General features: G+C 47.8%; 1 protein-coding gene across 2 annotated transcripts in view; it reads right to left on the bottom strand.

Annotated features, from left to right (window-relative positions):
• rrp9 (ribosomal RNA processing 9, U3 small nucleolar RNA binding protein) overlaps positions 1-13089 on the bottom strand; it is a 54231-nt gene extending 41142 nt beyond the window's left edge. For both annotated transcript variants that reach the window (XM_067998274.1, XM_067998275.1), the window contains exons 1-7: positions 12988-13089; positions 9634-9716; positions 8348-8454; positions 4051-4118; positions 3251-3292; positions 1010-1136; positions 726-850 (exon numbers count right to left, since the gene is read on the bottom strand). In XM_067998274.1, coding sequence (XP_067854375.1) covers positions 726-850; positions 1010-1136; positions 3251-3292; positions 4051-4118; positions 8348-8454; positions 9634-9716; positions 12988-13086 — 651 coding nt within the window. In that variant the 5' untranslated portion in view covers positions 13087-13089. The remainder of the gene's footprint in view (positions 1-725; positions 851-1009; positions 1137-3250; positions 3293-4050; positions 4119-8347; positions 8455-9633; positions 9717-12987) is intronic.
• Between the last annotated feature and the right edge of the window lie 10914 nt (positions 13090-24003).

The following is a 24003-nucleotide window of genomic DNA, read 5'->3' as shown; positions in this document are numbered from 1 at the left end:
CTTGGAATGACCACAGGATAACTGTGTGGCAAATGGCAAATATCACACTGGTGTAGTAGGGCCACATTTATGGATTAGGGGCTTAAGGACATTGTTGGGACAAAGCAGAAGCTACCCATGCTGTGTCTAACCTGTGTTATACCTGACCGGGAAGCACCTGATATCAGCCTAGGCTCAGTGGTAGCACTCTCGCCTTTGAGTCAGAAAGTTGTGGGATCAAGCCACACTCCAGAGACTTGTGTACATAATCTAGGCCGACACTTCAAGGCAGTACTGAGGGAGTGCTGCACTGTTGGAGGTGCCAGCTTTCGGATAATACATTAAACCGAGGTCCCGTCTGCCCTCTCAGGAGGACAAAGATCCCTTGGCACTATTCCGAAGAAGAGCGGTGCCCTGGCCAATATTTATCCCTCAACCAACATCACAGATTAAAACAGATTAGCTTGCAATTTGCTGTTTGTGGGACCTTGCTGTGCACAAATTGGCTGCCACGTTTCCTACATTACAACAGTGACTACACGTCAACAAGTACTTCACTGGCTGTAAAGCACTTTGGGACGTCATGAGATCATGACAGGCACTATATAAATTCAAGTCCTTTCTTTCTTTCCTTTCTTGACGCTGCCTGAAATGGGAAGTGCATTCACCTCGAGCGCAAAACCCCAGAAAGAGGAAGAGTTTAACAATATCCTAACTGGGATGGTGCAGAAGGTGAAGCCACTCACCAGGTACTTGCCATCTGATGAGATTGCCATGGAGAGGATGTGCATTGTGTGCCCCACATGTCGATCTTCTGTTCCCTTGCGCCCTCCATGAATCGTGTGAACTTTCTTCCCACTGGTAACGTCCCCTAGAAACACGAGTGAGACACGGTATCAAGCACTGGCCTTTAAACACGGTGATTCTGAATATAAGTAGCGACAATGACAAAGAGACACTGAGCACAAAGGGCCGATCAAACCACAGTCAGCTGCTGACACAAACCAATACTCAAGCTCTATAAACTTACACTTAATGATGGAACAATCTTTGGATGCTGAGAATATGTATTTATCATCGGGGGACAGAACCAGACACGTGACTGGAAGCTGGTGACCTCGTAACAGGCGAATCTCGGATAAATCAGGCGGGAGATACTGAAATAGGGTAAAAACAGGGTTATTGTCGCTTTCAAGGTACAACTGCAGGTGTAAAGAGAGGCACACAGACATCCTGTTAATGAGGAGGGATGGCAACCTAGATATCTGTGACACTGTTTGAGATCTTGGAGGGGTGGGGGGGTGGGGAAGGATTTTTAATTTATTCTTGGGATGTGGGTGATGTTGACAAGGCCATATTTATTGCCCATCCTTAGTCACCCTGAGAAAGTACAGGAGGTGGGCCTTCTCCTTGAACCACTCTAGTCCTTATATAGTGATGGTGTTAGGTAGGGAGTCCCAGGATATTGACCAAGTGACGATGATATATGTCCAAGAATGTTGTGCAAGTTGGAGGGGAACTTGTAGGCGATGGTGCTCCCATGACATTGCTGCTCTTTTCCTTTATGGTAGAGATGGCAAGGCTGGGAGTTACTGCAGTTCATCCTATAGATGTACACACTGCAGCCATAGTGCACTGGCAGTGAAGTGGGTGGGGAGTGAATCCAGTGATAGGGGAACCGATCAAGCGGACTGCTCTGTCTTGGATGGAGTCGAGCCTCTTGCGGCTGCACCCAGAGAGTGGCGAGTATTCCATCACACTCCTGACTTAAGCCCTATAGATGGTGGAGCAGTTTTAAGGGATCAGGTGAGCCACTCACGAACACACAAGCGTGCACACACACAAGCTATAGGGCACAGCAGTGACATCCAAGCAGTGCTGAATACACCTTTGCATCTCGACATTTGAGCTCTGCTGAATTTTGCATCATTAGCCTAGAAGGACAAGAGCAGCAGGTACATGGGAACACCACCTGCACGTTCCCCTCCAAGTCACACACAATCCCGACTTGGAAATATATCGCCGTTCCTTCATCGTCGCTGGGTCAAAATCCTGGAACTCACTAACAGCACTGTGGGAGAACCTTCACCACACGGACTGCAGTGGTTCAAGGCGGCGGCTCACCACCACCTTCTCAAGGGCAATAAATGACGGCCTCGCCAGCGACACCCACATGCCATGAACGAGTATAAAAAAAATGTTACTGTCACTCTCTGAAGAACCCATCTGTTCTGAACATGTGGGATTAACAGTCTGATCCACTATCACACAAGGTTTGGCAAATACGCCAATCAATGTCTTAACCCCACGCAGCAACAAAGTACTCCTAGGGCTGGTGGGGGGGTGGGGAAGGGGGAAATGCTCCCGATACAGCAACAACAGGCACCAGTGGGGGGAGAACAGGGCTGGTGGGGGGGGGGGGGGGGGGGGGGGGAAGAACAGGGCTGGTGGGGTGGGGGGGGGAAAGAACAGGGCTGGTGGAGGGTGGGGGGGGGGGGGGGGGGGGGGGGAGAAGGGGGAAATGTTCCCTATACAGCAACAATGGGCACTGGTGGGGGGCAGGGGAAGCAGTTCACCATACAGCATCAAGGGCTGCCCCAGTGTACAAGACCGAAAGAGACGAACAGAACTGAAGCCCAGTGGGTCAGCATTTATACCAACAAAATGAAACACCGAAGAGATACGGCAGCTGGATGTTTCCTCCAATCACTAATGTGATTGAAAAGCCAGAGACCTTGATCTGTATTTTAAACAGCTAGACTTGAAAACAGAGGCTGTACCTTTGCTAAATGCAAGATGCTCTGTCTGCAAGGAACAGGTAGGGCTGTTCACAAGTTAACAAATAAAAATTTACTTTGAAGGAGAGCAGCATGATTGAAATATTAATACACGCAGCATTCAGGAGACTGCTGTTCAATCACCAATTGTCATCATGTGGTAAGATAGCCTAGTCGAGATGTGTAAAGTCAAACTAAAATATTACAGTTAATAGGCATTATTCCATTATGAAAATTAACATTGTGTTCGGCTAGTTTCTTGAGGAATTGCCAGAAGCAACTGGGTAAACAACAAACTCAAGTCATCCCAGTTGTAGGAATTGCACAATTGCGCTGTAAAGCATTTTGTCTAGATTTCTGCTTCTGTTGGAAAAAGCCTGAACAGTAACAGTGAGTATAGAACAGGTTTCCCCATTTTACACTCACACATGGCTTTTTGCTCACGTTAGTGCTGGAAGGAAAATCTACCCGTAGGTCTTCAAGCCTTTACTTACATCTTTGGCAAGAAGTCGTTTAAGTTTTCCCTTCTGTTCCAGCTGCAAAAAGACACAAGAGTTACAACAAAAATCAAAAATAAGCAGGACATGATTGGAAAGTCATTCCAAAACTGAGGATACGTTTTTACATTATAAAGTAAAAACAATTCAACACATAGAAAATCTAAAGTTAACAATTAGCGGATAAACTTTAAGAGGCCCATGAGCTGCATACTCTCACCTCGGGGACCTGGCCAACTCAGAATGGATTAAAGTCTGCTTTCTAACAGTAAGAGTCCTATACAAAACAAATCGGGAAGTCTCTATCAGTAACTTGTGAGGGGCAGCACAAAATTGCCCACAAATCAGCACAAACTGACACAAAACTGGCCATCTCATCAAGAAGTGCCACCGGGATTGTGGAAAAATTGACATTGGTGAAAATGACTGGCTTCTCGGAGGCCATTTCTTTTTGTGACTTTCAGCAGTCACACTGTGCAGATCAATTCTTCTTTATAAAAGGTAAACATATTACTGGTTTAAATCAAGGCCCACAATCTCAACCAATGCTCGAGGGCCAGCCTAAGCAACACTGCATGATGGGACACTGGTTCCTGCTTGTGATTCCTTGCACATTGAGCTCCTGATTTCAAAGTAGGAGCTGGGTACTTTCCTAAAGGGAAAGGAACAAAAAAGTATACAAAAAATAAAAACACAGTAAGACTGATGGTTTTAACTGAGCCTTTCCACTTGCTCTATGGAAGCTGCGATGGTCTTCCTTCCTGATGCAATTCCTTCAAAGGCACAGCATTTCTTACCACTTCCTCCTCCAGCCTGCCTCCGATCAGGTCATTCTCAAACTGCTCCTCTTCTGCCTTCTCTTCTTCTGCAAACAAGAAGTGATTAAAAATATGGCAGCAGATCCCAGGGCTGCTCAAAGGCAAGCAGACAATCTCCAGCCCCCCACCACCATCACCAGTGTCCCACCCTCTGCCTAGACTCTATTCAAAAATACAGCAGAACTGCTCTGTAATGAGGCGTCGAGAGGGTTGCAGCACCACGCTTTACAGAGACCTATCACTGCATGGCAGAGTGTGCCCTTACAACAGAATCCAGTGGCACAGTTGCTGTGTGGCAGACTTCCACCCCATAAACGCAATAAAATCTAGCACTGCAGACCCATGGCTGTGCGATGAGTGAACGGGAAGGAAATATGTTGAGCAAACAATGGAAATAAGTGAGAACGTCCGAGGTAACAGCACCGCTCCGCAGGCCATTCCCTTCCCTCAGTAACCACCAGTCACTCCACTTTCCCCTACCTGTAAAGATCTCTCCCCTTCTCTCCTGAAAGCACTACTGTATGCTGAGATGTGGTTGAATGGTCACAGGTTGCCCTCTGTAACATAGCCACAGTGTTTATTCTTTACATGTGAGCGTGGTGAACATCAGCAGCCTATTTGATCTTTTGGGGGCAGGGAGGGGGAGGCGTTGCAACAGAGCCAGATTCTATACCTGATATCCACACAGACGCACTCTGTAGCACTTGTGCCTGCTCGGATCAAGAACTGGGGCTAATTTTTCCTTTACTCCTCAGCATGAGGACAATTGTTGCTCTCCCAGTGCCGTCCAGCTGTGACCGGCCAAGTCAACTCAGATCAAGGATTGGACCCCGGTGCATATGACTCAGTACAATGTCCAACCTTGCGTTTACCCGTCAGGGTACTGCATCCTGTTGTTATAGCGCCCAGTAAAGCAATGGTTTGAAGTGCTGGAAGTTCTACACAATGATAAAGAATGGGAGAAAGATTCTTTGGAAATCTGTCCCCCAGAACTGGCTGTCACTGGCTGCCCCCCACTAGGTGGGCTGGAGATTTGATTGCTGAACAGCGCAGTTATCACCTGCCACCTTTCTGCAGCCCATGTTTTTTTTTATTCGTTCATGGGATGTGGGTGTCGCTGGCGAGGCCGGCATTTATTGCCCATCCCTAATTGCCCTTGAGAAGGTGGTAGTGAGCTGCCTTCTTAAACCGTGTGGTGACGGTTCTCCCACAGTGCTGTTAGGAAGGGAGTTCCAGGATTTTGACCCAGCGACGATGAAGGAACGGCGATATATTTCCAAGTCGGGTGTGTGACTTGGAGGAACGTGCAGGTGGTGTTGTTCCCATGTACCTGCTGCTCTTGTCCTTCCAGGAGGTAGAGGTCATGGGTTTGGGAGGTGCTGTCGAAGAAGCCTTGGCGAGTTGCTGCAGTGCATCCTGTGGATGGTACACACCGCAGCCACTGTGCGCCGGTGGTGAAGGGAGTGAATATTTAGGATGGTGGATGGGGTGCCAATCAAGTGGGCTGCTTTGTCCTGGATGGTGTCGAGCTTCTTGAGTGTTGTTGGAGCTGCACTCATCCAGGCAAGTGGAGAATATTCCATCACACTCCTGACTTGTGCCTTGTAGATGGTGGAAAGGCTTTGGGGAGTCAGGAGGTGAGTCACTCGCCGCAGAATACCCAGCCTCTGACCTGCTCTTGTAGCCACAGTATTTATATGGCTGGTCCAGTTAAGCTTCTGGTCAAAGGTGACCCCCAGGATGTTGATGGTGGGGGATTCGGCGATGGTAATGCCAGTGAATGTCAAGGGGAGGTAGTTAGACTCTCTCTTCTTGGAGATGGTCATTGCCTGGCACATGTCTGGTGCGAATGTTACTTGCCACTTATCAGCCCAAGCCTGGATGTTGTCCAGGTCTTGCTGCATGTGGGCACGCACTGCTTCATTATTTGAGGGGTTGAGAATGGAATTGAACACTGTGCAATCATCAGCGAACATCCCCATTTCTGACCTTATGATGGAGGGAAGGTCATTGATGAAGCAGCTGAAAATGGTTGGGCCTAGGACACTGCCCTGAGGAACTCCTGCAGCAATGCCCTGGGGCTGAGATGATTGGCCTCCAACAACCACTACCATCTTCCTTTGTGCTCGGTATGACTCCAACCACTGGAGAGTTTTCCCCCTGATTCCCATTGACTTCAATTTTACTAGGGCTCCTTGGTGCCACACTCGGTCAAATGCTGCCTTGATGTCAAGGGCAGTCACTCTCACCTCACCTCTGGAATTCAGCTCTTTTGTCCATGTTTGGACCAAGGCTGTAACGAGGTCTGGAGCCGAGTGGTCCTGACGGAACCCAAATTGAGCATCGGTGAGCAGGTTATTGGTGAGTAAGTGCCACTTGATAGCACTGTCGACGACACCTTCCATCACTTTGCTGATGATTGAGAGTAAACTGATGGGTCGGTAATTGGCCGGATTGGATTTGTCCTGCTTTTTGTGGACAGGACATACCTGGGCAATTTTCCACATTGTCGGGTAGATGCCAGTGTTGTAGCTGTACTGGAACAGTTTGGCTAGAGGCGCAGCTAGTTCTGAAGCACAAGTCTTCAGTACTACAGCCGGGATGTTGTCGGGGCCCATAGCCTTTGCTGTATCCAGTGCACTCAGCCGTTTCTTGATATCACGTGGAGTGAATCGAATTGGCTGAAGACTGGCTTCTGTGATGGTGGGGATATCGGGAGGAGGCCGAGATGGATCATCCACTCGGCACTTCTGGCTGAAGATGGGTGTAAACATTTCAGCCTTGTCTTTTGCACTCACGTGCTGGACTCCGCCATCATTGAGGATGGGGATGTTTGCAGAGCCTCCTCCTCCCGTTAGTTGTTAAATTGTCCACCACCATTCACGACTGGATGTGGCAGGACTGCAGAGCTTTGATCTGATCTGTTGGTTGTGGAATCGCTTAGCTCTGACTATAGCATGTTGCTTCCGCTGTTTAGCATGCATGTAGTCGTGAGTTGTAGCTTCACCAGGTTGGCACCTCATTTTTAGGTACGCCTGGTGCTGCTCCTGGCATGCTCTTCTACACTCCTCATTGAACCAGGGTTGATCCCCTGGCTTGTTGGTAATGGTAGAGTGAGGAATATGCCGGGCCATGAGGTTACAGATTGTGGTGGAATACAATTCTGCTGCTGCTGATGGCCCACAGCGCCTCATGGATGCCCAGTTTTGTGCTGCTAGATCGGTTCTGAATCTATCCCGTTTAGCACGGTGGTAGTGCCACACAACACGTTGGATGGTGTCCTCAGTGCGAAGACGGGACTTCGTCTCCACGAGGACTGTGCGGTGGTCACTCCCACCATGGACAGATGCATTTGCGACAGGTAGATTGGTGAGGAAGAGGTCAAGTAAGTTTTTCCCCTCGTGTTGGTTCGCTCACCACCTGCCGCAGGCCCAGTCTGGCAGCTCTGTCCTTTGGGACTCGGCCAGCTCGGTCAGTAGTGGTGCTACCGAGCCACTCTTGGTAATGGACATTGAAGTTCCCCCACCCAGAGTACATTCTGTGCCCTTGCTACCCTCAGTGCTTCCTCCAAGTGGTGTTCAACATGGAGGAGGACCGATTCATCAGCTGAGGGAGGGCGGTAGGTGGTAATCAGCAGGAGGTTTCCTTGCCCATGTTTGACCTGATACCATGAAATTTCATGGGGTCCAGAGTCAATGTTGAGGACTCCCAGGGCCACTCCCTCCTGACTGTATATCACTGTACCGCCACCTCTGTTCAGCCTGTCCTGCCGGTGGGACAAGACATACCCAGGGATGGTGATAGAAGAGTCTGGGACATTGGCTGAAAGGTATGATTCTGTGAGTATGGCTATGTCAGGCTGTTGCTTGACTGGTCTGTGGGACAGCTCTCCCAATTTTGGCACAAGTCCCCAGAAGTTAGTGAGGAGAACTTTGCAGGGTCGACTGGGCTTGGTTTGCCTTTGTCGTGTCCGGTGCCTAGTGGTCCGATGCCAGGTGGTCCTTCAGGTTTTATTCTTCTTATGACTTTTTTTTTTAAGCGCGATTTTACAACTGAGTGGCTTGCTCAGCCATTTCAGAGGGTAATTAAGAACCAACCACATTGCTGTGGGTCTGGAGTCACATATAGGCCACGCCGGGTAAGGACGGCAGGTTTCCTTCCCTAAAGGACATTAGTGAACCAGATGGGTTTTTACGACAATCCGGTAGTTTCAGGGCCACCATTACTGATACTAGTATTTTAATTCCAGATTTTAATTAATTAATGTGAGCTGTACCTTCCCGCCGGAGTTGCTCCAGGTAGAGTTTGGCCAGTCGCAGCTTCTTCTCTTGTGCCGTCTCCTCAATCTCCAACTCCTCGGCAACTTTCTTTTTGGGCCCAATGCTGCCGGAGAAGAATTTAGATAGTCTTTAACTTTAAGAGGCATGCAACTGTGCAAAAAGCTTCTAACCTACTCCCCACCACTGCAGGCTCAGTGTGTAGTGTAAGGGTCCAGCCTGGTCTGTGCCGAGTTAGCCGGTCTTAACTAGGGGCAGGGCTAGAGGAGGGGGCGTGGGGCTGCACTTGGGCTCAGCACCTTAGAGCTGGGGGTAGGGTGGAGGGGAGGAAAATTCAGTCAGAGTTCCTGCTCTTGATCCAATCTAGTGACCTCTTGCTGGAAAGGGGCAGATGTGGATAGGGTTAAGCTTGGCTGTCCTCAATAGTCAAAGAGCCTGACAGGGCTCCTCTTCAAGGCTCACCCATTACCATTGGGAACTTGAATGAGGTACTGGAAGGCACCCGAGGACCCAGGCCCCACGGACCGCAACCCAGGCCCCGCCAACCATTGCCCCACGCCTGCCAAGCATAGCCCTGCATAAGTCAGCGTCTTTTGCAGAGAACTGGGGAAAGGAAAAGGCTTCAGATCTAATGTACATGGGCATTTTTGTAATCTGTTCCAACATGAAAGCCAATAGTGAAGTAAAATTAAATACTGGCCCAATGAGCAGAAGACTTCCTGCTTGAAGCTCCAATACCACTGAGCAGGTCAGTGTACGAATGACTGAATGGTGCCTCCCAGCTCAGGGTGGAAGCAGCCCCTTCCTCCTCACTCACGGGATTCAGACTGGGATTTCCATTCCCCCTGACAAAGCACAGCGTACCAAACACCGGGGGGTGGGGGGGTGTGGAGGCAGCAGACTGTCAGAACCTTCCACAGCCACAATAAAGAGGCTACTTCTTTAAACTGGAACATAGCCAGTCCTCTACCCAGTCTGCATGTCAGCTAAAGTGACTGGTGCTGCCCACAGCGCCACACACTGCCTGGGGATGGAGGCAGGCAGTGGCTAGACAGAGAGGCAAGTGCAACCCACCTACTGATGCAGGAACTCAGTAACACTGGGAATATTATACAGCATTTGAGTATATATATCTGGGTATTTCGTGAAGATGGGTGAGTGTGACTTGGGTCTACCAGTTCCACAGTACTCTCTCAACAGGTACCGGATTCAAGCTCACTACTGTAAAACATGACCATTCTCCAGTATCGAGAGAGGTAGAATCATGCTGTGAACATTCGGTTACCTTTCTGTCTCGGAGTCACTGGAAATCTCTTCATTCAGCTTTGGAGTGAATTTCTTGCGAACCTTATCTTCGCCATCTTCAGCCTGGGAAGAAAGTATAAAATTAGTGTTCTACGTTGGGCAGAGATGGGAATGAACCTTAAAGGGAAACAAAGCTTTCACTTTATGAGGCTCAGTACCTCACTCACATCGAGCATTCCCTCACAATCAAAGCCAGCCCATTAGGCCCAGGCCGATGTATCAGGCAGCGAGCAAGCAGCAGTGAGCCCACCATGACACCGATATCCCATCCTTTCCATAAGCACTCTGCACATCCGTTTGGACGGAGTGTGCAAACACCACTTCATCCAGATTGCAGAGTTCTAGATGAAGTGGTGTTTGTACACTCCACAGTATACAAACACCACTTCATCCAGATTGCAGAGTTCTAGATGAAGTGGTGTTTGTACACTCCACAGTATGCAAACGCCACTTCATCCAGAACTCTGCAATCTAGGTCCCAGCCACAGACCTTCACTGGCTCCCCCACCCTGAGCACAGGGATTTCAAAGTTACATAGAAATCACAACACAGACAACAGACCGTTCGGCCCAACCAGTCCCTGTTGGTGTTTATCCTCCACACGAGCAGTAATCCTAATCCCATGTGCCCGTTCCGTTCCCATATCCTTTACTCCCCCTTTCCTTCAACCATCTATCTAACCTATTCTTAAATATTGACATGGTCTCTCTTGGTAACTCTGGTAGTGAATATCACAGCCCCACAACCCTCTGTGCAAGTGTTTCTTCTGCTCTCTGTCCTAAATTTCTCCTATATCGATTTCCCTTTGTTCTAGAATCTCAATCATTGGAAAATCCGAATCATCCCTGCGTAATTTTAAACACCTCTATCAAATCTCCCCTCAATCTCTTCTGTTCCAAGGAAAAATGTCCCCGTTGTTCAAGTCTTTCTTTGTATTTGTGAATCTGTGCTGTGCCCTCTCTATTGCTTCAACATCCTTCCTATAGTGTGGAGTCCAGGACTGCACACAGTAATCAAACTGGTCTTACTGAGGTTAATAAAGATTCACCATTACATCTCGACTTTTATATTCTACGCCTCTATAAATGCAAGTTTCTTCAGGCAGATCCCAATTGGATTGGGAAAAGCAGTGGTGCTGGATTTCACTGCTGAGAGAGAGGTTTCCCTGTTTGGTTATTGTATTCCCCACCAGCAGGTTATGCTGGTAGATTCTTCCAGAGGTGATTGCTTTTCATTATTAGCTCTCATTTTACTCACTTAGGTGCATGCAGGGCTGCCAACTGACTTAGGCAGACTCGCATTGAAAAGCAGTGTTAAGCAGGGTGGGAGAGGGCAGGTCAGCTGAAAAACTGAGTCTGCTGGTTGGATTGCTGAGACTGTTTTTTTTTATTAAACTGTACTCATTAACATCTCTTAACTAACCTTTCATGACTTGAGACTTTATCCCACAGCACTATCTCAAAGACGAGTAGGGGAGTTCTCCCTGGTGTCCTGACCAATATTTATCCCTCAACCAACATCACTAAAACAGATTATCTGGTCAATCACATTGTTGCTTGCTGAGCGCAAATTGGCTGCCGCGTTTCCTACATTACAACAGTGACTGCACTTCAAAAATACTTCAATGTAAAGCACTTTGGAACTTCCTGAGGTTGTGAAAGGCGCTGTATAAATGCAAGTCTTTTTTGAACTCATCGCCTCAAATTGCTCCCGCCGGTGATATCTATAAGGACCAGTACGTCATACAGCTGAAAATGCTTTCTACAAATACTACCCATGTCTGGAAGGTCAAATTCTGGAATTAAAACACTGGGTGCTTTTCATAGTTTGAGTGGACACACAGTACCAAAATTTCACACACATTACTGAAATCCTAGTGACACAGTTCAGTTGTGTCAAAGACCAAGAATGCCCAGATCACTGGGGAGTTGATCCATCTACACTGAAGAGCACATTCCACAGCACCAGCAGTGACAGAGAAAGCTTTAAAGAACTTGCATTTATATAGCGCCTTTCACAACCTCAGGACGTCCCAAAGTGCTTCACAGTCAATTATGTACTTTTGAACTGTGGTCACTGTTGCTGTGTGCAAATTGGCTGTTGCATTTCCTACATTGCAAGGTCCCACAAACAGCAATGAGATAATGACAAGATAATCTATTTTTTTTAAAATGATGTTGGTTGAAGGATAAATACTGGCCAGGAAAACAAGGAGAACTCCCTTGCTCTTCTTCGAATAGTACCGGGGATTCTCATACGTCCACCTGAGAGGGCAGATGGGGCCTCTGTTCAACGTCTCATCCGAACGACGGCACCTCCAACAGTGCAGCACTCCAACGAAGTGTCAGCCTGGATTCTGTGCTCAAATCTCTACAGCGAAGCTTGAACCCAGGACTTTCTGACTCAGAGGCGAGTGTGCTACCACTGAGCCACAGCTGACACCTGCTTTGTGGCGCTAGAACGTCCTGACTTGCTGGTCAACAACTGGAAAGCTACATCCTGCTGTGAGCACCTGCATCACCCCTGGAGAAAGTCTGTCCCTCCTCTGGCAGCAGCTGCACCGCCATACCTACCATCCAGCACTGCCGTCAAAGCATATTCTATATCATGCGAAGGGCTTACTCCATCCACCACAAGCTGCCTTAACACCCGGCTGAGTTCGGGGGGGGGAGGACGCTGCTGTCTGGGGAAGGGGGGAGGGGAGAAGATCTTCCCCCCCCCCATTCCCCAGACAGCCAGCGTCTTTCCCCCCCCCCCCCATTCCCCAGACATCCAGCGTCTCCCCCCCCAATATTCCCCAGACAGCCAGCGTCTTTCCCCCCCCCCCCATTCCCCAGACATCCAGCGTCTCCCCCCCAATATTCCCCAGACATCCAGCGTCTTCCCCCCCCCCATTCCCCAGACATCCAGCGTCTTCCCCCCCCCCATTCCCCAGACAGACAGCCAGCGTCTCCCCCCCCCCCATTCCCCAGACATCCAGCGTCTTCCCCCCCCCATTCCCCAGACATCCAGCGTCTCCCCCCCCCATTCCCCAGACATCCAGCGTCTTCCCCCCCCCATTCCCCAGACATCCAGCGTCTTCCCCCCCCCCATTCCCCAGACATCCAGCGTCTCCCCCCCCCCATTCCCCAGACATCCAGCGTCTTCCCCCCCCCATTCCCCAGACATCCAGCGTCTTCCCCCCCCCATTCCCCAGACATCCAGCGTCTCCCCCCCCCATTCCCCAGACATCCAGCGTCTTCCCCCCCCCATTCCCCAGACAGCCAGCGTCTCCCCCCCCCCATTCCCCAGACAGACAGCGTCTCCCTCACCCCCCGATCCCGGGGCTTTTTACCTTCCTTTTCTTCCCTCTCCCCTCACTCGGCTTCTTTTTTCGGATGAAGAACGAACCACTCGCCGCGACCGCCGCCATCTTGCTCTCATTCATCCGCATGGCAACTGGTACCGCGCGCGACAACCTAACCTGACGCCGTGTGCCCGCCCCGCTCGCCCAGTTACCGCCAATCACTGCTCTCAGCCCCACGCTGCCGCTATCCGATTGGTCCAGCCGCTTGTCAATCGCAAAAGGACCACAAGCTTGTCTGTGGCGGAAGTTGGTGCTCCCAGATGTGGGACCCTCTGGAGAGTAAGGGCCGTCACAATGATTCCTTCTTCTAGAACCAAACTGTTTCAAAAATGCTGAGGGGTTTGAGATTCTCTTTTCCTTTTATTGTGTTTTTTTTAAGTTTATCAGTTTGTCTTGAGTTTTTTAAGACCAAATTTATGAAGCGGATGTTTCAACCTATCCTTTCGCTGCCTGATTTGAACAGCAGTGCCAACATTGGGCAAAGTCAAGGAGTGAGACTCCAAGGGGCACCTGAGGCCTTGTGCCCAGGTTTGAACCAGGAGTCAGGTTTTGGCAGCAGTCCCTTCTACCATTCTGTAAAAAACAAGGCTCTGGAGAGGGAGCGGAGCAGCAGGAGTAGCTTGGATTGTTCTAGCACAAAGAGCCAAGACAGACATGATGGGCCGAATGGCCTTGTTCTGTGCCATAAACCTCTATTGTTGTATAAGGTGATTATGAAGAAGGAAAGCAGGATAATGGATGTCTATTTTCAACTGCCGTGTTTAGACAAAAACAGGCTGCTGTATAAGTGGCGCCATTTCACATTCACACATGAAGGAAGCCTTTTAAAAAATGCCCTAACCCTGTGCCGTTTGGGACAGGGTAACATGTAGTAACGTTAGGAAAACGTAAACTGTTGCACCAAATTGTAAACATGGGTAAAAGCAGCGAGTTGTCATTATTAAGGTTCAGCCTTGGCTCAGTAGCACTCTTACCTCTGAGTCAGACGGCTATGAGTTCAGTCCCGCTCCAGAGACTTGAACACAAAATCGAGATTGACACATCAATGCAGTACTGAGGGAGTGCTGCACTGTTGGAGGTGACATCTTTCAGAGGAGACATTAAACCAGGACAAAGTAGCCCGCTTGATTGGCACCCCATCCACCACCCTAAACATTCACACCCTTCACCACCGGCGCACAGTGGCTGCAGTGTGTACCATCCACAGGGTGCACTGCAGCAACTCACCAAGGCTTCTTCGACAGCACCTCCCAAACCCTCGACCTCTACCACCTAGAAGGACAAGAGCACCAGGCACATGGGAACAACACCACCTGCATGTTCCCCTCCAAGTCACACACCATCCCGACTTGGAAATATATTGCCGTTCCTTCATCGTCGCTGGGTCAAAATCCTGGAACTCCCTTCCTAACAGCACTGTGGGAGAACCTTCACCACACGGACTGCAGCGGTTCAAGAAGGTGGCTCACCACCACATTCTCAAGGGCAATTAGGGATGGGCAATAAATGCTGGCCTTGCCAGCGACGCCCACATCCCATGAACGAATAAAAAAAAAACTGAAGCTCCGTCTGCCCTCTCAGGTGGATGGAAAAGATCCCATGACACTATTTCGAAGAAGAGCTGGGGAGTTCTCCCCAGTGTCCTGGCTAACATTTATCCCTCATAAAAACAACAAAGCAAATTACCTGGTGATTTATTTATTGCTGTTTGTGGGATCTTGCTCTGCACAAATTGGCTGCTGCCTTTCCTACAGTATAACAGTAACTACACTTCAAAAGGACCTCATTGGCTGTGAACATCCTGAGGTCATGAAAGAAGCTGGATGTAAGTTCTTTCCTTCGTTTAACGGTGTCGACCACATGGGCCCGAGGTTGCTGACCCATTGCTGCACTACGAGTCGCTCACTTTCCTTTGCTGTCGTTATGAGTCACCAAGTAACCTCCCCTAGTAACAAGAGGGCAGAGAGGGCCAGCAGCAGGGAGCCAGTGGGCAGTAAAGAAAAGCAGGAAAATAAAGGCTGGAAATACTCAGCAGGTCAGGCAGCACCTGTGGAGAAACAGAATGGAGTCAGGGGATGTTTTGGGTGTAAAATCCTTCCTCTGGACTCAATGAATAGGTGACTCCTGCTTACATCACTGTACAAACAGAGCCCACCCTACATGCAGTATCAATCCGGCATTGATGGACTTATCGCCCCTGCCTTTCCTCTTATGTTTCTCTTGAGACAAGGCCTGAAGGTAGTCCTCCAGGAGAGAAGGAGGCATTGCCAGCTCACGGTTCACTCCCACCTTTTAACACTTGTGGAAGTTTTTTCAATACAAAACTTAAACAGTAGTGTTCTGGTTGCTCTTATAACCAAGTAAGATACAAACAGTTTCAGAGAACTGCTGGGTGCTCTCAGGTAGTGGGGACAGGAAAGAGACTTGAAGAGAAACAGAATTGGCATTAGGGTGACTGCCAGCCTGGGTTTCGGCGCAGTGGGCAGTAATTTTGATAATTGACAGAAAAGTCCAGTTTTTAATCACTTCAGCATGTGCAGGCAGTGGGCTCGCCAATCCTCCAGGATTGTCCCAGCAACTCACGATGAACCTCGCGGACACTGCTGCAATCAGCCGGGGAGAAAAACCATAGGGACGACAAAAGGAGTATGTGTTTATTTTTTTCATTTTCTTTGAAAATTTTCCTTTATTATAAAAATATTGGAGATTGGAAAAAGACTGTTTGACTGACAGTGGAGAATCATCCAATCAGAGTTGGCAACCTTAACGGACAAATCAGCTTTGAGCTTCAGCACCTGAAGGTGGGCCCATTCCACACATAAAGCCTTACTGTTTAATTTGACTCCATGCCCCCTGCTCCTCAATCTCAATGATCGTATTCACTCTGTGGATCACGGGGAGGGATGCGAATGCTGGGAATGGCAGAGCTGACAAGCCCTGTGGAGGGTTAACACAGACCTGAAGGAGGAAGCTGTCTCTATTTCTCATTGGATCAGTGTTTGGTGTGGGAGAGGCCACTTCCCGAGCAGCTGATCCTGCTTGCTCAGACTTGTTCAGCCTGTGTAGCAACTCCCGAGGAGTTTTCTTTCCCAGCCTGCAGACCTCACTCAGGACTGCAGCCCACAATCCTATCCCTTCGGTAAGTACCACATTGGCTTTTAAAAGAAAAATCTCGGCATGTGGGCGTTGCTGGCAACGATGGCATTTATTGCCCATTCGTGGTCACCCTGACTGAGGGGCTCGCTAGGCCATTTCAGAGGGCAGTTAAGAGTCAACTACGTTGGTGTGGGACTGGAGTCACATATATAGTCCAGACCGGGTAGGGGGACGGCAGATTTCCTCCCCTAAAGGACATGAGTGAACCAGTTGGGTTTTTACGACAGTCCAACAGCTTTATGGTCACTTTTACTGATACCAGCTTTTTATTTCCAGATTTATTTTTAACTGAATTCAGAATCTTAAACTACCATGGTGGGATGTTCTCCGGATTACTAGTCCAGGCCTCCGGATTACTAGTCCAGGCCTCCTGATTACTAGTCCAGTAACATAACCGCTGCACAGCACTCTCGATTTCTAAGTACCTTAAATGTGACCGAGATTGCATGAAATGAGGCAGTAACATTGCTTACTGTTTCATCCCAATGCACGCTGACCTACATTGGCTCTTGGTCTGGCCTTGTTTTCAAATCCTTCTATGGCCTCGCCCCTCCCGATCTCTGTAACCTCCTACAACCCTCCGAGATCTCTGCGCTCCTCCAATTCTGGCCTCTTGCACATCCCCAATTTTAATCGCTCCACCGTGCCTTCAGCCGTCTAGGCCCTAAGCTCTGGAATTCCCTCCATGAACCTCCCCGCCTCTCTACCACGCTCTCCTTTAAGACACTGCTTAAAACTTACTTCTTTGACCAAACTTTTGGTCGCCTGTCCTAATATCTCCTTATATGGCTCGGTGTCAAATTTTGTTTGATAATCGCTCCTGTGAAGCCCCTTGGGATGTTTTACTACGTTAAAGGCACTATATAAATGCAAGTTGTTGTTGGGCCGTGCTCCTGTTCCCCCTCTGACCGAGATGGCAGTCACCGGAAGCTGCTCGCTGATCCCGGGGGAACATCGGAATCTGTTTTTTTTCCCAGCGTACCATAAGGTTTCTGGAAAGTGACCATCAGCCTGGATATTCGGGGATCGGCAACACTGCAAGTGTCACCCAGAAAAATCAATGGCTTTTCACATCAATGATATTCATCACGAGGAGATGGCAGGTCGAGGTTTTAAAGGGGCATTGCGTGTGTGGCTCGGTAAACCTTTTTTTGTTGCGAGGGAAGCAAAGAGAGCTGTGCATCATTTTCATTACAATGATGTGACACGCAAACGATGTGATGATAAAGTGTGACACCATTTATACTCCAGTGCAGTACTGAGGGAGTGCTGCACTGTCAGAAGTGCCGTCTTTCAGATGAGACCTTAAACCAAGGCCCCCGTCTCCCTTCTCAGGTGGATGTAAAAGTACACTTCAAAAGTACTTACTTGACTGTAAAGCGCTTTGGGATGTCCTAAATGCAAGTTCTTTATTTTCTTTCTTATAACGCCATGTGTTTTCAAGCAAAAAAAAGCTGATATTTTTCTAGGAGACACTGCCCCTTTAATAATTTTTTTTTAAAGTTTATTAATTCTGTTTATCTGTTGAGTTAATTTGAGGATTTATTTCTGCTTCATAATGCAGGGACTGCTCTGTCTCTTAATATCTACAGTTGTTGTGAGGGGTGGTGGCTGATGTGCTGTCAGAGGCCGGGCCTGTTTGTTTTGCTTTAGGCCACAGGACTTTGAGACTGGGTGTGACCAGCTGTCTTGTAAAACACGTCTCAGTCACCCCTTCACTGCTAAACTGCATTTGCAGCTTTGGGACGATGTGGACGGTTTATGATCCAGGATGAAGGCCCCGAAATGCTGGTTGATGGGAAAATAAACCGTTTAGCGAGTAAAATCAGGAAGCACAGCATGTGGGCCCGATGGAGTGAGGGGGCACTTGGACAACAGGCCCGAGGGAGTGAAGGGGACGCTCGGACCATAGGCCCGAGGGAGTGAGGGGGACGCAAACCATAGGCCCGAGGGAGTGAGGGGGACGCTCGGACCATAGGCCCGAGGGAGTGAGGGGGACGCTCGGACCATAGGCCCGAGGGAGTGAGGGGGACACAAACCATAGGCCCGAGGGAGTGAGGGGGACGCTCGGACCACAGGCCCGAGGGAGTGAGGGGACGCTCGGACCACAGGCCCGAGGGAGTGAGGGAGACGCTTGGGCCAGGAATATGTCCAACCAGAGTTGGCGACCCTACACTCCCTTTAGCCAACCACCGTGGAGATGAAAGGCCCGTGTCCATAAGACCATAAGAGATAGGAGCAGGAGTAGGCCATTCGGCCCCTCGAGCCTGCTCCACCATTTAATGAGATCATGGCTGATCTGATTTTTACCTCAACTCCACTTTCCCGCCCTTTCCCCGTACCCTTTGATATTTGTGTCCATTAAAGGGATGCTTCCTTTCAGGTTGCTACTGATTTGAAGTCCAGCTTCATTCAAGTATTGAAATCAGTAAGGTAGCCTCTCCAAAAGTTGCCGGGATTGGGGGCCTGCCCGGGGGTCCAGAGGTGTCCAGGGCCAGTCACCATTACAGATGATGCTTTGTGGAACTAAACTCGTTTTAGAAATACTGAGGGGTTGAGTTTCTCTTTCCCTTTTATTGTGTTTTTTAAGACTAAATTTATAAAATGGATGTTTTAATCTCCTGTCCTTTCCCTCCCTGATTTGAGCAGTGCTGCCAACATTGGGCACAGCCAAGGTGAGGGACATTAAGGGGCACCTGAGACCGTCTACCTGGGTTTGAACCAGCAGTTGGGTTTTGGCAGTGGGCCCTTCTATGATTCTGTCAGAAACAAGGGTCTGGGAAGGGAGAAGAGCAGCGGGAGTAGCTTGGATTGTTCTAGCACAAAGAGCTAGGACAGACATGATGGGCCGAATGGCCTTCTTCTGTGCCGTAACCTTCCATGGTTGTATCTCCTGAGGTAACTTGGGCTGTGAGATACAAGTAGAAAATCAGCAAGAAATAAAACAAGCTTTTCCCTGAATGCTTCAACTTTTTTTCCCCTTGAGATAAGTATAAAGGGTAAACATTCAATTCATGTCAAGATTTCTGTGAGTTTAGGGCACATTTAAGCAAGACCACGAGATGGCCATCAGATCCGTGAGAGTCGACGTGTCCGTAAAAATCTGCAACTCTCCCTGTTTAAAGGGAATGGATCCCATGGCTTCCCCTTTAACTGCGGCCTGCTGTTAGTTTGGTTTTGGGAAGGGGCCTGTCTGCCTTCAGTTTAGGAAATGCCTGTTGCTGTGGTCCATGTGTGGGAAGGACTCCCAGCTTTTAGTCGTTGTGTCAATTAATGCCATTTAGAAAGACCTGAAGGCTCAGTTGTGTAAGGGAGCTGCTCAATGTGTTACAGATCAAGGAGGCCCCAGGCTTCAATCTCCGATTTGTGCTGAGTTAGCTGATGTCAAACGGAGGTGGAGATAGGCACAGTACAATTGGCCTCGGTGCCCCTGGGCTGGGGAGAGGAAAAACCACAGGTGATGCACCACAGGGAGCTACAAAGTCTATGGAACTAAACCCTCAGCACAAGATCCTACGGCTGTAAAAGAGTTGGCTGCAGAGATAGTGGATGCATTGGTTATGATCTTCCAAAATTCCCTAGTTTCCAGAACGGTTCCCGTGGATTGGAAGGTTGCAAATGTAGAATCATAGAAAGGTTACAGCACGGAAGGAGGCCATTTGGCCCATCGAGTCTGCACCGGCTCTATGCAAGAGCAATCCAGCTAGTCCCACTCCCTACCCTGTCCCCGTAGCCCTGCAAATCTTTTCCTTTCAAGTACTTATCCAGTTCCCTTTTGAAGGCCATGATTGAATCTGCCTCATCACCCCCTTGGGCAGTGCATTACAGATCCTAACCACTCGCTGAGTAAAAAAGTTTTTCCTCATGTCACCTTTAGTTCTTTTGCCAATCATCTTAAATCTATGTCCTCTGGTCCTTGTCCCTTCTGCCAATGGGAACAGTTTCTCTCTATCTACTCTGTCTAGACCCTTCATGATTTTGAATACCTCTATCAAATCTCCTCACAACCGTCTCTCTTCCAAGGAGAACAACCCCAGTTTCTCCAGTCTATCCACATAACTAAAGTCCCTCATCCCGAGAATAAGAACATGAGAACATAAGAAATAGGAGCAGGAGTAGGCCAATCGGCCCCTTGAGCCTGCTCCGCCATTCAATAAGATCATGGCTGATCTGATCCTAACCTCAAATCTAAATTCATGAAAAATTTCCTGCCCGCTCCCCGTAACCCCTAATTCCCTTTACTTCTAGGAAACTGTCTATTTCTGTTTTAAATTTATTTAATGATGTAGCTTCCACAGCTTTCTGGGCCAGCAAATTCCACAGACCTACTACCCTCTGAGTGAAGAAGTTTCTCCTCATCTCAGTTTTGAAAGAGCAGCCCCTTATTCTAAGATTATGCCCCCTAGTTCTAGTTTCACCCATCCTTGGGAACATCCTTACCGCATCCACCCGATCAAGCCCCTTCACAATCTTATATGTTTCAATAAGATCACCTCTCATTCTTCTGAACTCCAATGAGTAGAGTCCCAATCTACTCAACCTCTCCTCATATGTCCACCCCCTCATCCCCGGGATTAACCGAATCTTTCATGTAACCCCGCTATTCAAGAAAGGAGAGAGAAAGAAAACAGGGAACTACAGGCCAGTTAGCCTGACATCAGTCATCGGGGTTCCATTATTAAGGAAGTGGTAACAGGGCACTTAGAAAATCATAATCTGGTTAAGCAGAGTCAACATGGTTTTATGAAAGGGAAATCGTGTTTGACAAATCTATTAGAGTTTTTTGAGGCTCTAACTAGCAGGGTAGATAAAGGGGAACTAGTGGATGTAGTAGATTTGGATTTTCAAAAGGCATTCGATAAGGTGCCACATAAAAGGTTGTTATAGGAACATAGAAACAGGAGTAGGCCATTCAGCCCCTTGTGCATGCTCCGCCATTTGATAAGATCATGGCTGATCTGTGATCTAACTCCATATACCTGCCTTTGGCCCATATCCCTTAATACCTTTGATTGCCAAAAAGCTATCTATCTCAGATTTAAATCTGAGATATTGAGCTAGTATCAATTGCCGTTTGCGGAAGAGAGTTCCAAACTTCTACCACCCTTTGTGTGTAGAAATGTTTTCTAATCTCGCTCCTGAAAGGTCTGGCTCTAATTTTTAGAATGTGCCCCCTGCTCCTAAAATCCCCAACCAGCGGAAATAGTTTCTCTCTATCCACCCTATCTGTTCCCCTTAATATCTTATAAACTTCGATCAGATCACCCCTTAACCTTCGAAACTCCAGAGAATACAACCCCAATTTGTGTAATCTATCCTCGTAACTTAACCCTTGAAGTCCGGGTATCATTCTAGCAAACCTATGCTGCACTCCCTCCAAGGCCAATATGTCCTTCCGAAGGTGCGGTGCCCAGAACTGCTCACAGTACTCCAGGTGCGGTCTAACCTGGGTTTTGTATAGCTGCAGCATAACTTCTGCCCCCTTGTACTCCAGTCCTCTTGATATAAAGGCCAGCATTCCATTAGTCGTCTTGATTATTTTCTGCACCTGTTCATGACACTTCAATGATCTATGTACCTGAACCCTTAAGACCCTTTGGACATCCACTGTTTTTAACTTTTTACCATTTAGAAAGTACCCTGTTCTATCCTTTTTTGATCCAAAGTGGATGACCTCACATTTGTCTACATTGAATTCCATTTGCCACAGTTTTGCCCATTCACCTAATCTATCAATATCCCTTTGTAATTTTATGTTTTCATCTACACTGCTTACAATGCCACCAATCTTTGTGTCATCGGCAAACTTAGATATGAGACTTTCTATGCCTTCATCTAAGTCATTAATAAATATTGTGAATAATTGAGGCCCCAAGACAGATCCCTGCGGGACTCCACGAGTCACATCCTGCCAATGTGAGTACCTACCCATTATCCCTACTCTCTGTCGCCTTTCGCTCAGCCAACTTCCTAACCAAGTCCATACTTTTCCCTCGATTCCATGGGCTTCTATCTTAGCTAACAGTCTCTTATGTGGGGCCTTCTGGAAGTCCATATAAATAACATCCATTGACATTCTCCTGTCCACTACTTTAGTCACGTCTTCAAAAAATTCAATCAGGTTTGTCAGGCACGACCTACCTTTCACAAATCCATGCTGGCTCTCTCTGATTAACTGAAAATTCTCGAGGTGTTCAGTCACCCTATCCTTAATTATAGACTCCAGCATTTTCCCCACAACAGATGTTAGGCTAACTGGTCTATAATTCCCCGGTTTCCCTCTCTCTCCTTTCTTAAAAAGCGGAGTGACATGTGCAATTTTCCAATCTAGAGGGACAGTTCCTGAATCTAGAGAACTTTGAAAGATTATAGTTAGGGCATCTGCAATGTGCTCACCTACTTCCTTCAGAACCCTGGGATGGAAACCATCTGGTCCTGGGGATTTGTCACTCTTTAGTGCTATTATTTTCTTCATTACTGTTGCTTTACTTATGTTAATTTTATCGAGTCCCTGTCCCCGATTCAATATTAGTTTTCTTGGGATTTCCGGCTATGCTATCCTCTTTTTCTACTGTAAATACTGATGCAAAGTAATTGTTCAACATGTCCGCCGTTTCCCCATTGTCAATAACAATATCCCCACTTTCAGTTTTTAAGGGGCCAACACTGCTCCTGACCACCCTCTTTTTCCTAATATAACTATAAAAGTTCTTTGTATTGGTTTTGATATCCCTTGCAAGTTTCTTTTCATACACTCTTTTTGTAGCTCTTACTATTTGTTTTGTGACCCTTTGTTGATCTTTGTATCTTTCCCATTCGCCAGGATCTGTGCCATTTTTTGCCTTTTTGTATGCCCTTTCCTTATGTCTTATACTGTCCCTTACCTCTTTAGTTGTCCATGGCTGTTTTTTTTGGCAAGTAGAGTTCTTGCCCCTCAGGGGTATAAACCGATTCTATATCACGTTAAATGTTTCTTTAAACATTTCCCACTGATCATCAGTCGTTTTACCCATTAACAGATTTGCCCAGTTTACTGGGGACAGTCTCTGTCTCATCCCATTGAAGTCGGCCTTACCCAAGTCTAGAATCTTAGCAACTGATTCACTTTTTTCCCTTTCAAACACTACGTTGAACTCGATCATGTTATGATCGCTATTGGATAGATGTTCACGCACAGTTAAGCTGTTAACTAAATCTGGTTCATTACTCATTACTAAATCTAGTATGGCTTGCCCCCATGTTGCCTCAAGGACATACTGCTGTAGAAAACTATCCCGGACACACTCAAGAAATTCACTACCTTTCTGACAGTTGCTAGTCTGCTTTTCCCAATCTATGTGAAGGTTAAAGTCCCCCATTAAGACCACTATGCCTTTGTTACACGCTTGTCTAATCTCTGCATTTATACAATCTAGCACTTCAGAGCTGCTGCCAGGGGTCCTATACACAACTCCCACTATAGTCTTAGATCCTTTCCTATTTCTCAATTCAACCCATAAGGTCTCTGGCTGCTTACCTCTCGTTATATCCCCCTTTATCATTGAAGTGATTTCATCTTTAATCATTAAGGCTACTCCTCCCCCTCTTCCATTTTCCCTATCTCTCCTGTGGACCTTATAAACCCGGTATATTTAGTTCCCAATCCTGACCATCCTGCAGCCACGTCTCAGTAATAGCTATCATGTCATACCCTCCAATTTGAATTTGAACCTGTAGTTCATTTAATTTATTCCTTATACTCCGTGCATTTGTATATAGAACTCTTAGTTGGGTCACACACCCTAGCCTGACCTTCAGCTTTGATGCTGGGTTAATTGCCTTACGCCTTCTAGTTTTTACTTTATCTGA

Source organism: Heptranchias perlo, chromosome 17 (assembly GCF_035084215.1).
Source record: "Heptranchias perlo isolate sHepPer1 chromosome 17, sHepPer1.hap1, whole genome shotgun sequence".
NCBI lineage: Eukaryota > Metazoa > Chordata > Chondrichthyes > Hexanchiformes > Hexanchidae > Heptranchias > Heptranchias perlo.
The sequence above is the reverse complement of the archived record's forward strand: the minus strand, read 5'-3'. Positions and strand labels throughout refer to the sequence as shown.